Source organism: Pan troglodytes, chromosome 2 (assembly GCF_028858775.2).
Source record: "Pan troglodytes isolate AG18354 chromosome 2, NHGRI_mPanTro3-v2.0_pri, whole genome shotgun sequence".
NCBI classification, from domain to species: Eukaryota; Metazoa; Chordata; class Mammalia; order Primates; family Hominidae; genus Pan; species Pan troglodytes.
In genome coordinates, this window is record NC_086015.1 from 16,625,233 (window position 1) to 16,642,167 (window position 16,935).

The following is a 16,935-nucleotide window of genomic DNA, read 5'->3' on the forward strand; positions in this document are numbered from 1 at the left end:
ATAATAATAATAATAATCATAGCTACCACTTCACTTATGAATCAGCCACTGTGCTAAGTACAAGCCTCATTTCATAAAGGTCAGGAAAGAGGATCAAAAAAGTACAGAACTTGTCTAAATGATACAGCTAATAAAAGGCAATGCAAGGATTTAAATTGGGGTTTTCTTGTTTTAAAGGTTCATACACTTAATCACTATGCCAAATTAAGTTTCCCAGCCTTCTGGGCAAACTGGTAGCAGATGGGGATGGAGAAGATAGTCTCAATAACACTTTGAAGAAGCACCAAATGGTCTTCAGCTTCTCATAACACACACTTCCTATCTGACTTCTCAATTTAAGGTCACAAAGAAAATTAATGAGAAACAGTAGGTAAAATTACTTTGCAAATGGAAGACCATTGTTCAGATATAGGGGATTATTACTGCTTATTTTGCCAGCCATAAAATTTTCATTTTTAGGAAGAGAGACAAAGATAAACTTACTCAAACTTTAATTAAAGTTAGACTTTTGAGTTTTGCCTTCAGTTCAAAATGCACCTAAGTATTCAACACTACACTTGGGAGGCTCCTTAGGTTCACAAAAAAAGTATAAACAATTTATTAACAAATTGGGAAGAGTGGAACTGTTAGAAGCAAACAGAAAACTCTGGACTGGGGTTCCCCACCTCAGAACCTTGCTTCACCTGACTATATGGAATAAACACAATGCATTGATTTTACACAAAGAACAGAGGATGGGAAAGGAAGAGGCATGAAGTTTTGAACCCAAGTTTTCTCAAAAGTTCCACCAAGCAAAACCAATGCAATTTCACTTTTCTGTTTTGGCCAGGTGGTTGGTTTTGTTTGTTTTATCCATAATAGTAGAAAACTTTTTTTGTTTTTCTTTTCTTTGAGAAGGGGTCTGGCTCTCTGTCACCCAGGCTGGGGTGAAGTGGTGCGATCTCAGCTCACTGCAACCTTTGCCTCCTGGGCTCAAGCCATCCTCCCACCTCAGCCTCCCGAGTATCGAGTAGCTGGGACTACAGACGTGTGCCACCACGCCTGGCTACATTTTTGTTGTTATTTCTTTTTTTAATATAGTCTCACCCTTTCGCCCAGGCTGGAGTGCAGTGGCGCAATTCTGGCCCACTGCAACCTCTGCCTCCCGGGTTCGAGTGATTCTCCTGCCTCAGCCTCCCAAGTAGCTGGGATTACAAACGTGCAACACCATGCCTGGCTATAATTTTTGCAATTTTAGTAGAGATGGGGTTTCACCATGTTGGCCAGGCTTGTCTCGAACTCCTGACCTCAAGTAATGAGCTGGCCTCAGCCTCCCAAAGTGCTAGGATTACAGGCGTAAGCCACTGCACCAGGCCTACTTTTTTGAATTTTTTTTTGTAGAGATGGGGTTTGCCATGTTGCCCAGACTGGTCTCGAACTCCTGCGCTCAAGCAATCTGCCCACCTCGGTCTCCCAAAGTGCTGGGATTACAGGTATAAATCACCACACCCAGCCAGAAAACTTTTTGAGTGCTAAATTCTTAGAAAAATTGAAGTTTTGTTATCAGGCTGGGCGTGGTGTCTCATGTTGGTAATCCCAGCAGTTTGGGAGGCCGAGGCAGGTGGATTACCTGAGGTCAGGAGTTTGAGACCAGCCTGGTTAACATGGTGAAACCCCATCTCTACTAAAAATACAAAAAACAAAAATCAGCCAGGTGTGGTGGTGTGTGCCTGTAGTCCCAGCTATTTGGGAGGCTGAGGCAGGAGAATCACTTCAACCCAGGAGGCAGAGGTTGCAGTGAGCTGCACTCCAGCCTGGGTGACAGAGTGAGAATCCGTCTCAAAAAAAAAAAAAGAAATTTTCTATCAGAAAACCTAGTGGCAATGTCCTGCCATGATGCCAATATGAACCTGTCACTGGTACTGCAAAAATAAACTACGCAGAACTAAGTGGCTGGTGTCAGTGCCCTGAAAAAGAAGATTCTATGATTTCTAAGCTGCCTCCAGACTGGTCCTGGGCCTATGAAATATACAAAAATAATCTTTTCTATGTAATTTTACTTTCTTCTTTATACTTGATTGTAATAGTCAAAAAGCTTTAGGTGAATATTTTAATAGAAGAAATAAAATGTCTTCTAAAATAAGTAGTTGGAAAAGCCTAGAGACTTCTCAAAGAAAAGTCTTTGAAATATACCCATAAGAATGTACTATTTGTTTGGATGAAGTGGCACAAAGGAAGACATTCCAGGCAAGAGTAACAGAAGGAAGGCCAAGAGGTAGGAAAAAATAGGGGGTGTGGAAGGAACAGCAATAAAAAAAAATAAATCTGCAGTTAGAAAAAAAAAAAATAAAGACCCTAAATGACAATGAATATTTTGCCTGTCTTTAAGTTGAACAACATGATCCTTAATGTGCTCCACAGGCAGATAAATAGCTAAATTTCCTAAGTAGAATGTTCACATACCACTGTTCTTTGCTTGTTCGGCAAGAAAACACGGATAGTGTTGCTTGTCTTAGAAGGATCTGTGAGTTTGCCATCATCTGATGCCCGGCGCTGATAGCCAAACTGCTGAACTATTGTAGGAGAGATGCAGCTGGAGCCATCAAACACGGCATCTTTGAATCCAAAACCATTGCTGATCGTCTTCCAAGCTCCCTGTATGTGCTCCATTGATGCAGCTTAAACAATTCTTAAACCTGGTAAGAAACACAAATAATTGTAACTCTAGAACAAAAGTATTTAACCCAAGAACACAATACATAAAGAGTAATTATGAAAATAGCACTATGTGGGTTTTTAATGATACCTCCTGCATTCATCAGCAAAGAAAAGTTTCTTTAATAGTACACTTCCATAAAATATTTCATAGATGAGGAAAATGGGACCAGCAGTTAAAAGATTTAGCAAGCAACTGCCAGGCACGGTGGCTCACGCCTGTAATCCCAGCACTTTGGGAGGCCGAGGTGGGTGCATCACGAGGTCAGGAGATGGAGACCATCCTGGCTAACACGGTGAAACCCCATCTCTACTAAAAATACAAAAAATTAGCCGGGCGTGGTGGCGGGCGCCTGTAGTCCCAGCTATTCGGGAGGCTGAGGCAGGAGAATGGCGGGAACCCGGGAGGCGGAGCTTGCAGTGAGCGGAGATCATGCCACCGCACTCCAGCCTGGGTGACAGAGCAAGACTCCGCCTCAAAAACAAAACAAAACAAAACAAAACAAAACATTTAGCAAGGGACCAGGCACAGTGGCTCATGCCTGTAATCCCAGCACTTTGGGAGGCCGAGGCCAGCGCATCACTTGAGGCCAGGAGTTCAAGACCAGCCTGGCTAACATGGTAAAATGCTGTCACTACTTAAAATACAAAAATTAGCCAGGCATGGTGGTGGGTGTCTGTCATCCCAGCTACTAGGGAGGCTGAGGCAGGAGAAATCACTTGAACCCAGGAGGTGGAGGTTGCAGTGAGTCGATATCATGTCATTGCACTCCAGGCTGGGGGACAAGAGCGAGACTCCATCTCCCAAAAAAAAAAAAAAAAAAAAAAAGCCAACTTGGAACATGAGCCCAAGTCTCAAGACTTCTAGTCTATTACTTTTTCAACTACATTTCTCTTCTTCCTAAGCAACTACTACCCTTGAGTGTGAGCAACACATTAGTACTATGAGAAATACCTGAAAAAAAGTGTAAGCCATAATTTATGACTTCAAGGAAGAAAAACTAATATTTCTAGGATGTATTTTAGGCACTTTATAAATTATCTCAAGCCGGGCATGGTGGCTCATGCCTGTAATCCCAGCACTTTGGGAGGCCAGGATGGGCGGATCACAAGGTCAGGAGATCGAGACCATCCTAGCTAACACGGGGATACCCTGTCTCTACTAAAAATACAAAAAATTAGCCAGGCATGGTGGCGGGCGCCTGTAGTCCCAGCTACTCAGGAGGCTGAGGCAGGAGAATGGCGTGAACCCGGGAGGCAGAGCTTGCGGTGAGCTGAGATCGCACCACTGCACTCCAGCCTGGGGGACAGAGCAAGACTCCATCTCAAAAAAAATAATAATAATAAATTATCTCATTTAATTTGTGTAAGAACCCCAAAGATTTTCTTTTCTTTTCTTTTCTTTTGAGACAGAGTCTCACTCTATTGCCAGGCTGGAGTGTAGTGGCGCGATCTTGGCTCACTGTAACCTCCGCCTCCCAGGTTCAAGCGATTCTCCTGCCTCAGCCTCCCGAGTAGCCGGGATTACAGGCATGCACCACCACGCCCGACTGATTTTTGTATTTTTAGTAGAGATGGGGTTGGCCATGTTGGCCAGGATGGTCTCAATCTCTTGACCTCGTGATCTGTCCGCCTCGGCCTCCCAAATCACGCCTGGGATTACAGGCATGAGCCACCGTGCCCAGCCAGATTTTTAATCCCTTCCTCCATCCACACTTTCTTTTTAATTAATTTATTTTCTGAGACAGGGTCTTGCTCTGTTGCCCAGGCTGGAGTGCAGTGACATGATCACAGCTCACTGCAGCTTCAATTTTCCAGGCTCAAATGATTCTCCTGCCTCAGCTTCCCAAGTAGCTGGGACCACAGACGTGCATCACCATACCCAGCTAATTTTTAAGAACAGTTTTTTTGGTAGAGAAAGGCTCTCACTATGTTGCCCAGGCTGGTCTTGAACTCCTGAGCTCAGGCAATCCACTCTCCTTAGCCTCCCAAAGTACTGGGATTACAGGTTCAGTCACTGCAAACCCTTTCTTTTTTGGACACAGAAGTCATGCTACTTGCCCAAGAACACCCCAGCAGTGGGTAAAATAACCAGATTCTTTATCTGTTTAAATTTAAAGTCCATGAATTTTCTACCATAACATTCAGAGTTCAGAGTTCAGTTCATTCAGAGTTCAGAGTTCAGTTCATGGTCAGAAACCATGCAGAAGTAAGGGGGTAGGGTTTCCTCCTTTAGAAAACTTTGAGGTTGATAAGGAATCCCATCTTTTCAAGCCTTCCTCCTTCAGAAACTTGTTTTATTATTAACAGTAGCTACCATTTACTAAAAGCTTACTATTATGAGGCAGGATACATAGCATACATTCCAATCATTATCCACCTTAATACTTACAGTATTACTCTAGGTAGGAATTATGTCCCCGTTTTACAGTTGAGAAAATTCTCACACACACAGCTTGTAAGTGGCAAACTGGGATTCTGAACTGGGCTGCACTGACTCCATAGCCCTTACCTTCCCATATATAACACTAACACTCAAATCATTTTAGTCAGAGCTGAAATGGCCTAGAATTAAAGACCACAGAATCCAAACCTTGTTTTCAACCAAAAGTTTCTAACTGAATATCCACTATATGCTAAATCACATCACATGCCCAAATCAAGAGGGAGGTTAGATACTTAGTATTCTTAGATGACAGCTAAGAAAACCAAAGAGGTTTAGAGACAACTTAAGATCACAACATGGAGTTATTCTCATATAGTCTTGGTACATTCTTTTTGGGAAAGAATACAGTAATATCTATTAAAAGTTTGAAATGTTCTTAAAGAATGATCTAGTATTCTACTCCAGAAATTTGTCCTACAGAAGCCTAAAACAAGTGTATAAAAACATGTGTAAGCATATTCCTTGCAGCACTATTCATACCCTTGAAAAACTGTGGTAAAGACCAAATACCTAACAATAGGGAATTAAATAAGCCATGTTAATATCCACGTGATAAAGTAGATCCATATATACAGAGATGGGAAAAGATATCCAAGACAACAAAAAATGAACAAGTCTGAACCCTTTAATATTAATCTACAAAGAGGGAGGGAAATCTAGAAATAAATAAATGGATGGGGAACTCTAGAATTAAAGTGTTAACAGTAATCATTTCAGCAGGACCGTGAAGGGTTTTTATTTTCTACATTACTTACTTTTTGTTTTTATATTTTACTATTACACTATAAACTTTTATCGGCATATTTTATTTCTGTAAGAGGGGATGACAGAACAAGATCTCGCTGCCTCCTGCCTCTAGAGCCTCAACCTGAGCCCTGACTCACTCCTACCTAACTCTATCCCCAGGTTACTATGAGGTCCCTTTTTAGGAGTACATACAGCTCCTCCTTTTTCTAGATCTTTGAGTTTTTTTCCAACTAAAAAGGAAAAGATGGAGGAGCTTAAGACCAGATAAGAGAGAAATAGATGACGGAAGAGACAGAAGGCAGACTCATCTGAGCATCTCACTAGCCTGAAATGATACAGCTCCTAATAATCCATGTAACAGCCTGAACAGGCTTAAAATGCAACTCATTGTGTCACTCCCGTTTTAAAACTCAGAATAAAATCTAAACTCCCTGACAAGGCGTCTAAAGGCCTTCTTTCATAACATGCCAGACTTTGTGCCTCAAGACTTCTGAACTTCGTGTTTCTCTTCACCTGCAAGGCTGAAACCCCAAAAACAGGCAAGCTGGTTTTTTCACATCTTGTCTCCACCCAAGAGACATCTCTTTAGAGAGGCTTTCCCTAACCACACTAGCCAAAATAGCCTGCTCTCCTTCTGCCAATTAATACTGTTTCATTTTCTGCATGGTACTTATGTTAGACAGTTTTCAAGTTTTAGTCAGTCCCCCTACCTTCCTTCTGCTCCATAAGGGCAGAACCCTGCCAATCTTGCTCAGTATCTGGAATACAAAGGCACTCAAATATTTACTAAATTAAGGGAAAAGCCAGAATAATGCTACAAAAACAGTAATGTTTTTAAATAGAAAAGACCTGTCAAAAACTATCAAATGTGAATCAAATCTCCCTTTAGTGGTACATCTTTAAAAAATACTTTGTCAGCCGGGCGCAGTTGTTCACACCTGTAATCCCAGCACTTTGGGAGGCCCAGATGGGAGGACAGCTTGAGGCCAAAAGTTCAAGACCAGCCTGGTCAACACAGCAAGACCCCGTCTCTAAATTTAAAAAAAAAAATTTAATTACAAAAACAGTATTTTGTTTTCCAGCAAGATGAACTGTAATAAATTTTATTTTTTATATAGATATATATTTTCAATTGAGATGAAGTCTCACTATGTTGCCCAGGCTGGTCTTGAACTCCTAGGCTCAAGCACTCCTGCCACACTTCTGCCCCTGCACCCAGCTTGCAATAGATTTTATTCTATATTCAACTGTGGGGGAAGACTGTATTGGAATTGACTGATTCCAATTGATTGGTGAAGAATCCACTGATAAGACTAAAATGTAACCTCAGTCCAAGAACAGTAATTTTACAATGAATTCTAAGTCTTGCAGGCACTCAAAATATAGTGCTGGTACTCAGTAGAGAATATACTACAATAACTTTTAATAAAAAGTGACAAAATAAAAATACACCTACTTTATTTAATTCAAGTTTTAGATTATTTGTCATTCATAGTATTTTATTTTCTATCTCCATATCAAGACCACTTACAGCTTAAGAGACAGGCTAAGGGTTGGGTGCGGGGGCTCACGCCTGTAATCCCAGCACTTAGGGAGGCCGAGGCGGGTGGATCACAAGGTCAGGAGATGGAGACCATCCTGGCTAACAGGGTGAAACCCCTCTACTAAAAATACAAAAACTTAGCCGGGCGTGGTGGTGGGCACCTGTAGTCCCAGCTACTCAGGAGGCTGAGGCAGGAGAATGGCATGAACCTGGGAGGCAGAGCTTGCAGTGAGCCGAGATCACGCCACTGCACTCCAACCAGCCTGGGCGACAGAGCGAGACTCTGTCTCAAAAAAAAAAAAAAAAAAAAAAAAGAGGCAGGCTAAGTTAATGTTTCCTAACCTTTTTCTTTTTTCTTTTTTTTTTTTGAGACAGTCTTGCTCTGTTGCCCAGGCTGGAATGCAGTGGCGCGATCTTGGCTCACTGCAACCTCTGCCTCCCAGGTTCAAGAAATTCTCCCGCTGCAGCCTCCCAAGTAGCTGGGATTACAGGCATGTACCACCACACCTGGCTAATTTTTGTATTTTTAGTAGAGACAGGGTTTCTCCATGTTTGCCAGGCTGGTATTGAACTCCTGACCTCAGGTGATCCACCCGCCTCAGCCTCCCAAGTGTTGGGATTACAGGTGTGAGCCACTGCACCCAGCCTTCCTAACCATTTTCATGGCACATACTCATACAAACGATAGGTCATATTTGCAGAACATGCTGAAATACGCAGACAATGCTGCTTCAAGGGCCCTACAAGTTGTCTCAGGGAAGAGAGGTACAACTCTAACCTGTTAATCACAGAAAATTCTACTAAGGTATTCCTTTATCAAGGCAAACATCTGAAAAATCAGGGCAGACATCTGAAAACAAGGAGGAAAAAGCATCTTCTAAAAAAATCATATAGCAGCAACATACTTCAATCTTAAATGGAGATAATCAGAAACCCTGTTGATACTACCTTCAAATATAAGCATAGATCTAGCTTTTAATACTGTAATTTCTCTGACTAAAGGCCCCATGTTAAAAAAGTATATACAGACACACATACACACACATCCTAGACACATACTAAAACTAGATAAGCCAAAGTGAAAATCAGCTTCTGCATGTGAAAGGTCTTTTAAAGTTCCACAGATAAGTTCTAAAATCAAATGCAGTCTCTTATGAATGGAGAAATTTGTCATGTTGGAAAAGATCAATCATTTAAAAAGAGAGACATGTTGGCCGGGCACAGTGGATCACCCCTGTAATCCCAGCACTTTGGGAGACCAAGGTGGATGGATCACCTGAGGTCAGGAGAATTGCTTGAACCCAGGAGGTGGAGGCTGCAGTGAGCCAAGATTGCGCCACTGCACTCCAGCCTGAGCAATGAAGCAAGACTCCAACTCAAAACAAAAACAAAAACAAAAACAAAAACAAGGAGTTCCTAAAAATTAGTAAAAACATTGGAAAAAAACAGGAAATTAAATTCACAGAAAAGCAATACAAAGGCCAACAAACATATATGTTTATATATAAAGTAGGGAAACACAAATATAAAAACTTTTTTATCAATTTGTAAAATTTATTTTTATTTATTTTTTTGAGGCGGAATCTCACTCTGTTGCCCAGGCTGGAGTGCAGTGGCGCAATCTCTGCTCATTGCAGCCTCCACCTTCTGGGTTCAAGTGATTCTCCTGTCTCAGTCTCCCAAGTAGCTGGGATCACAGGCATGCACCACTATGTCTGGCTAATTTTGTGTTTTTAGTGGAGATAGGGTTTAACCATGTTGCCCAGGCTGGTCTTGAACTCCCAACCTCAGGTGATCCACCCACCTCAGCCTCCCAAAGTGCTGGGATTACAGCCGTGAGCTACTGTGCCCAGACAGATTTGTAAAATTAAAAAGACAAAACATCTAGCACAAGCATTTGAAGTATTCTACTCTCACAGTGAAGAGTATAAACCACAGAAGTACAGCAATCTAATAGTATCTATTAACTATTTAAAGATTTAACTTCACATTTCACACCCAGCACTACACAAACACAGGAATGTTTCTAATACCAATAAACTGAAAATTACCTCAGACTCAAAGCCACAGAACTAAAATTGGAACAATTTAAGGCAGGACTGGTTTAAAAACAAGACCTCCCAGGAAAGAATATTGCCCCCAGTACATTAGCTAAAGGTCTAAGTGAAAGAATATTTACCCCCAGCTACTTAAGAGGCTACTCAAGATTTCCTGAGGCCAGGAGTTCGAGGCTGTAGTGCATGACTGCACCTGTGAAGAGCCACTGAAGTCCACCTGGGCAACACAGTGAGATCCCTTCACACACACACGAGTCATTTTCCATAATTTAAGAATAAGGTCAGTGTCATCTGTCACCAATACCAATACAATTTAATACTTCCAAGTACTATATGCGTAGTATAATATCGAAAGTAAACCATACTGCAGGAAATAGATAAGCATTAAAAAAAAAAAGTAGGCCGGGCGCAGTGGCTCACGCCTGTAATCCCAGCACTTTGGGAGGCTGAGACAGGCAGATCACCTGAGGTCAGGAGTTTGAGACCAGCCTGGCTAACATAGTGAAACCCTATTTCTACTAAAAATACAAAAAATTAGCCAAGCGTGGTGGTGCACGCCTGTAATCCCAGCAATCCCAGCTACTCAAGAGGTGGAGGTTGCAGTGAGCCAAGATAGCGCCACTGCACTCCAGCTTGAGCAACATGAGCAAAACTGTCTCAAAAAAAAAAAAAAAGTAAACCAAACATTTAAAAAAAAAATTTTTTTTATTTGTTCATGGGCTGGGCACCGTGGCTCTCACCTGCAATCCCAGGACTCTGGAAGGCTGAGATGGGAGGACTACTTGAGCCCAGGAGTTTAACACCAGCTCTGGGAAACATACCAAGACCCCATCTGTACAAAAAAATTTCAAAAATTAGCTGAGTGTCATGGCATGCACCTGTAGACCCAGCTACTTGGGAGACTGAGGTGGGAGGATCACTTGAGCAAAGGAGGTCGAAGCTGCAGTGTGCCACGATCACACAACTGCACTCCAGCCAAAGCGACAGACCGAGACCTTGTCTAAAAAAAAAAAAAAGGCATTTAAAAAAAGAATATTGTTAAGTATGTAATTTGATGATACTTTGGTAACAAAAAGTTTATAGGGAAACTAATTGTAAAATCACATTTCTGCTCAATGATAAAGTTTTTTTTTTGTTGTTTTTTAAAGATAACTTCGCCAGGCGGGGTGGCTCACGCCTGTAATCCCAGCACTTTGGGAGGCTGAGGTAGGTGAATTACCTGAGGTCAGGAGTTCGAGATCAGCCTGACCAACATGGTGAAACCCCGTCCCTACTAAAAATGCAAAAATTAGCCAGGGTTGGTGCTGCACGCCTGTAGTCCCAGCTACTCAGGAGGCTGAGGCAGGAGAATCGCTTGAACCCAGGAGGCAGAGGTTATAGTCAGCCAAAACTGTGCCACTGCACTCCAGCCTGGGTGACAGCGAGACTCTGTCTCAAAAAAAAAAAAAAAGAAAAGAAAAAAACTCTTCATATATACAAAATAGTAGTAAAAACTTTTATTACCACAAAAGTTCCCAGGCTTTAAACATTTATTTGGTAAGACAGTCTGGGAACTTGTATTCTATAGGCGAAACATTTACCTTTCACATGCCAGAGAAGACATAGTGTATTCATAATTTATCATGATATCTAAACCATATAAATTATTTCAGAAGCCTACAATTTACTTAATACAAATTATTCTAGTCTAGTACAGAAATTAGGTTTACCTGGTTCCAAGCTACTTCTCTCTGGATTCCTGACTTCCCCTGGTCACCCCTACCAATCATCACAGAATGCTTCAAAAATCAAAAGGCCTAGATTCTACTCTGTTTTGCCTTCCTCTACTTTGGCTACTATTCCGTTAAAAAATTACTATATGGGCCTAACCCCAAAATCAGTCTCTGAAAGATACCAGGGGACGTTTTAGGATAGAAAAAAAAGGGATGACTCATAATTGCCAGTTATCTTAGCTTTCTGTAGTCACCTACTCTATATCTATCAATCATGAATTTATATAAACTTCTCTACAACTATTTTTTCTGGTCGACATTATTTCTGAGGGTGGTAGGTTCCCTAGGTTCACCAAAAAAAAATTGCCTTTCATTAGCTTCATGCATCATTCTGCCACCTGGACTTTGAGGATATATTTGCTTTAATCAAGCAATTCATGACTGTTATGGTGTAAATTCTTCAAAGCCGTATCTTTCTATAATCTCTCAACTGCATTTATTCCCTATGTGAATATTTCTTATTCCCTATGTGAAAGTTAGAGTGTGGCCAGGCACACTGGCTCACGCCTGTAATCCTAGCACTATGGGAGGCCGAGGCAGGTGGATAACCTGAGGTCAGGAGGTTGAGACCCGCCTGGCCAACATGGCAAAACCCCGTCTCTACTAAAAATACAAAAATTAGCCGGGTGTGATGGCATGTGCCTGTAATCCCAGCTACTCCGGAGGCTGAGGCAGGATAATCGCTTGAACCTGGGAGGCAGAGGTTGTAGTGAGCTACTGCACTTCAGCCTGGGCAACAAGAGTGAAACTCCGTCTCAAAAATTAAAAAGTTAGAGTGTAAAACTATTTCTACATTCAAGTTATAAAATGGGCTTACAGCCTGGCCAGATGCGGTAGTTCATGGCTGTAATCCCTGCACTTTGGGAGACAGAGGTACGAAGATCACTTAGGCCCAGGAGTTTGAGACCAGCCTTGGCAATAATGAGACCTCATCTCTACAAAATCTAAAAACTAGCCGGGTGTGGTGGCATGCACCTGTAGCCCCAACTACTTGGGAGGCTGAAGCTGGAAGATCACTTGATCCCAGGAATTCAATACCAGCCTGGACAACACAGTTAGACACCTACTCTACAAAAAAAAGTTTTTAAAAAGTCATTTTTCCTACTTCATGTAACTCTACTAGTTTTCATGTATTTCATTATCGTGTTAATAAGAAAAAAATCTCAGTATATTATACTATCATTCTTTTCTCAGGCACTGTAAGTTATTTTGTGACCTTATTTATCATTCAAATTTCTACTTTAAAGTAGAAGATACTTTAATGGATACACTGGCAGTAACTTCTATTCATATAAGTATGATGAACCTGAGACTATTTTTTTGGCGGGGGCGGGGCACATGGTCTCACTCTGTTGGCCAGGCTAGAGGGCAGTGGTGCAATCTTGGCTGACTGCAACCTCTGTTTCCCACATTCAAGTGATCCTCCCCCTCCAGCCTCCCAGGTAGCTAGGACTACAGGTGTGAGCCACCATGCTGGCTAATTTTTGTATGTTTAGTAGAGATAGAGTTTTACCATGTTGGCCAGGCTGGTCTCAAACTCCTGACCTCAAGTGATTCACCAGCTTGTCCTCAGCTGGGATTATAGGCATGAGCTACCACACCCAGCCAGTTCACTAATTTTTAAATATCATGACAGTTGTATCATAATTCCTATGGATCATTTTAAATCAACTGACCCATAGAAGTCAACCAAAAATACAAAACCAATGAAACAATGGTAGTTGTAGAATCCACATGTTAAATATTAAAATTTATGTAAATAATTACAAAAAGTTGGCTATTGTTTAAGATGTAATATAAAATTAGAACCACAAGCAAGTGTCCATGAAAAAACACAAACACTTGACAAAGCTTGTTTGGCTATCTGAACAAAAACAATAAGTGTTTGCTCTCTATTTTGGTACTCGCTAAAACTCACTAGGCAACAAGATATATCCACCAAAAAATAAATTTCTTAAAACTCTGTACCAACTAAGCAGCAGCAACAATAATGATATTAGCTAATGTATTAGCTAATACAGAATGCTTATTATCTATCAGTTCTTTACATACAATATCCCTTTTAATCCTCCCAACAACCCCCTATAAGAGAACTTATCATTTTAGAGTGAGGAATCTATGGACCATAAAGGTTAAGTAAAAATGTCCAAGGTTACATGGTATTCAGAATATTCACAAATCTCACCAGGGTTTCATCACACCATCACATATGTTAAGATCCGTGCATTCGTGGGAGACGCGGTTCCTAAGATGAGGTGACAGATTTCAACCTTGTGGCAGCCTACTCTGGCTTCCTGGTATCTGGCTCTTTCCTCTACTCTGATAATCTGTTTCTAATTATACTTTTATTTGTTTATTTTTCTAAGGCATGACCGGTCTGGGTCTGTTGCCCAGGTTGGAGTGCAGTGGCATGATCATGGCTCACTGCAGCCTTGAGCCACATTCAAGCAATCCTCCTGCCTCAGCTTCCTGATTAGCTGGGACTACAGGTGCACACCACTGAGTCCAGCTAATTTTTTATTTTCTGTAGAGACGAAGTCTCACTATCTTGCCCAGGCTGGTGTTGAACTCCTGGCCTCAAGTGACCCTCCCACCTCCAGCCTCCCCAAAGTGCTAGGATTATCGGCGTAAGCCACTACACCTGGCCTAATTATATTTTTACTTACAATAAAACAAAAACTAAATTTGGGAAGGAGGATAAAGGGGAAGTTACTCACAATTTTACTAATCCTAACACATTTTTTTGGGTATCATCTTCTAATATTAGAGGCACAATAAATAACTATCAGTTCAAAATCTACCTCCACCTTTTATTAGCTGTATGGCCTGGCCTTTCACCAAATTGCTTACCTTTCCCATATACCAATTTTCATCACTTATTCATGCAATAAACATTACTGAGTGCCTACTATGTACCAGGCACTGTTCAAGATGCTTGGGCTACCTCAGGGAACAAAACACAAGGATCCATGATCATAAGAGAAGCCTATCTTCTGCTGGAGGCATTCACAGTAAATTCTATGATAGTGGGTGATAAGTGCTGGGGAAAGGGAGGCAGACTGCAATTACATAGTGAGGTCACAGTAGGTCTCAATGAAGAGGTAACTGCTGAGACCTGGAAATCAGTGAGTCTGACTTGCAGATAACTGAGAGAACAACATTCCAGGTAGAAAGAACAGCCAGTGAAAATCCTTTGTACAAGGAATGGTAAAAAGATCATAGAGTTGAGTACAATGTAGGGGAGCAGGGACAATGTGGGTAACATAATGCCTTGTAGGTTATTAAAAGGACTTTTTGCCTTTTACTGAGTGAAGTGGGAAGCCACTGAAAGGTCTTGAGCAGAGGAAAGGCACAAAAGGCACAATCTACCTTAGATTTTTTCTTTTGGAGACAGGGTCTCACTTTGTCACCCAGAGGGAGTGCAGTGGCACGATCTCTGCTCACTGCAACCTCTGCTTCCTGGGTTCAAGCGATTCTCCCACCTCAGCCTCCTGAGTAGCTGGGACTACAGGCACGTGCCACCACGCCTGACTAATTTTTGTATTTTTTGGTAGAGATGGGGTTTCACTGTGTTGGCCAGGCTTAAATCTTAAAAGGATTGTTCCAGGCTCAGTGACTCATGCCTGTAACCCCAGCACTTTGAGAGGTCAAGGTGGGCGGATGAGCCCAGGAGTTCGAGACCAGTCTGAGCAACATGGCAAAACTCAGTCTCTACAAAAAAATTTAAAAACTGGCCAGGTGTGGTGGCTCACTATATTAAAAATAAATGACATAGGCAGTTAGATATAGAATTATGAAGTTCAGAAGATGTCTGGGCAGAAGAACTGTAAAATAAAGATATTATTTATCTAATTGAGTTGTTACTAAATTGTTCAATAGTGGCCAGGCGCAGTGGGTCACGCCTGTAATCCCAGCACTTTGGGAGACCGAGGCAGGCGGATCAAGAGGTCAGGAGATCAAGACCATCCTGGCTAACATGGTGAAACCCTGTCTCTACTAAAAATACGAAAAAATTAGCTGGGCGTGGTGGCGGGCGCCTGTAGTCCCAGCTTCTCGGAAGGCTGAAGCAGGAGAATGGCATGAACCCGGGAGGCGGAGCTTGCAGTGAGCCGAGATCGCGCCACTGCACTCCAGCCTAGGCGACAGAGTGAGACTCCATCTCAAAAACAAAACAAAACAAAACAAAATTGTTCAGTAGTGTTTGTAAAGCACTTAGCATTGCACCTAACACAGAGTAAACGATACTGTTATAGCTTCTATCCCACAGAAGAACACCCACCACAGGAGATGAGAGAGGGTGGAAATTCAGCTCATGCTTCACTTGCTAGACTATGTGTCTGGTATACAGACAGCATAAGCATGAAGGATGGGGATCCTTCTAATTCACATGTAGAAGTTTTCCTGCTAGCTGAGCAACATCTCTGCAGAGGTACATCTGTTCAAAATTGACCTTTTTCTATTTAGTAATGGCGACTTTGGGGCTGTGGCCCTAATCCTTTTCCACATACCCATGTACTTTTACACAATTACACTCTCAATCCAAATACTGTATCACAATATTCTCCTTCAAATTTAATTTTAAATGTTTGATAATAAATTATTTAATTTTGGCAGGGCACAGCGGCTCACGCCTGTAATCTCAGCAGTTGGGGAGGCCAAGGCAGGGGGATCACGAGGTCAGTAGTTCGAGACCAGCCTGGCCAACATGGTGAAACCCTGTCTCTACTAAAAATACAGAAATTAGCTGGACACAGTGGCGCATGCCTGTAGTCCCAGCTACTCGGGAGGCTGAGGCAGGTGAATTGTTTGAACCCGGGAGGCAGAGGTTGCAGTGAGACGAGATTGCACCGTTGCACTCCAGCCTGGGCAACAAGGGCGAAACTCCGTCTCGAAAAAAAAAAAAAAAGAGTAGGCTTGGGTGAATTGTCAAAATAAACTTATTCTCTGAAGCAATGGATCACTGTCTGTTTTTTTCTGATCTTTTGGGGCAGGGAGAAGTAGGTTTAACCTGGAAAAGGAGGGTTGTGCTACTACCTCATCTTTCTTAAGTGACAAAGCCTTCTAAAAGTTTAGAGAAGGTAAAGATACAGATTGATAAAGGCAACCAACAACAGTGGGTATAATCTTTCTAAGAATTCCACATTAGTCAGCTTTCCATCAGCAACTTAAAAGAAAGAGACTATTTTCTATTTTTTATACCCCTTTGACAAAAAGTAGAATTCAACAACCTAGTTCCCGAAGAGCTCTCTGAAACTCTTCTGAAACTCTGAAACTCTCTAAAACTCAGTCCCAGGCTGATCCTTTTGTAGTTTATAAGCATGATTGAGTTTTCACACTCATGTGTGAGATGTGCCTTCTTCAAACCTTGTAATGACATGGACACATTACCCATCTGACATGAAGAGGAAAAAACAAAAAAAGTAGTCCCAGGCTTATATTCCTGGAGAAGGTAAATTAGAGGATCTCTTGACTGGAGGATTCCAGACCCAGTTGAGAGTATGAATACTGTTCTGCAAACTACACTTACTGAATCCTTGACTGCAGAAACCCCTTTTCCCCAGTGGGGCAACCAAACTCAAAGAAACTAAAATCTTTAGTTTCCCTTACCTTACAATAAAGCTCAAAGACAACAAATCTCATCCATGCACCCAAAGATTCCAATTTGTTTTTAATCTT

At 41.7% G+C, this 16,935-nt stretch overlaps 1 protein-coding gene and 1 non-coding gene across 18 annotated transcripts in view; one reads left to right on the top strand and one right to left on the bottom strand.

The window, feature by feature from the left end:
* RAF1 (Raf-1 proto-oncogene, serine/threonine kinase) overlaps positions 1-16,935 on the bottom strand; it is an 80,412-nt gene that overhangs the window by 32,479 nt on the left and 30,998 nt on the right. For 9 of the 17 annotated variants that reach the window (XM_516289.8, XM_009444922.4, XM_009444921.4 and 6 more), the window contains exon 2: positions 2,443-2,675. In XM_516289.8, the coding sequence (XP_516289.2) occupies positions 2,443-2,649 (207 nt within the window). In that variant the 5' untranslated portion in view covers positions 2,650-2,675. Of the gene's footprint in view, positions 1-2,442; positions 2,676-6,825; positions 6,919-10,227; positions 10,320-16,935 lie in introns of all 17 variants that reach the window. The other 8 variants (XM_054681493.2, XM_063806612.1, XM_063806615.1 and 5 more) reach the window with 3 other exon arrangements.
* Positions 16,557-16,657, top strand: LOC112208857 (small nucleolar RNA U13). Its single transcript, XR_002943409.1, has one exon. It is a non-coding gene; the product is annotated as a small nucleolar RNA U13 (small nucleolar RNA).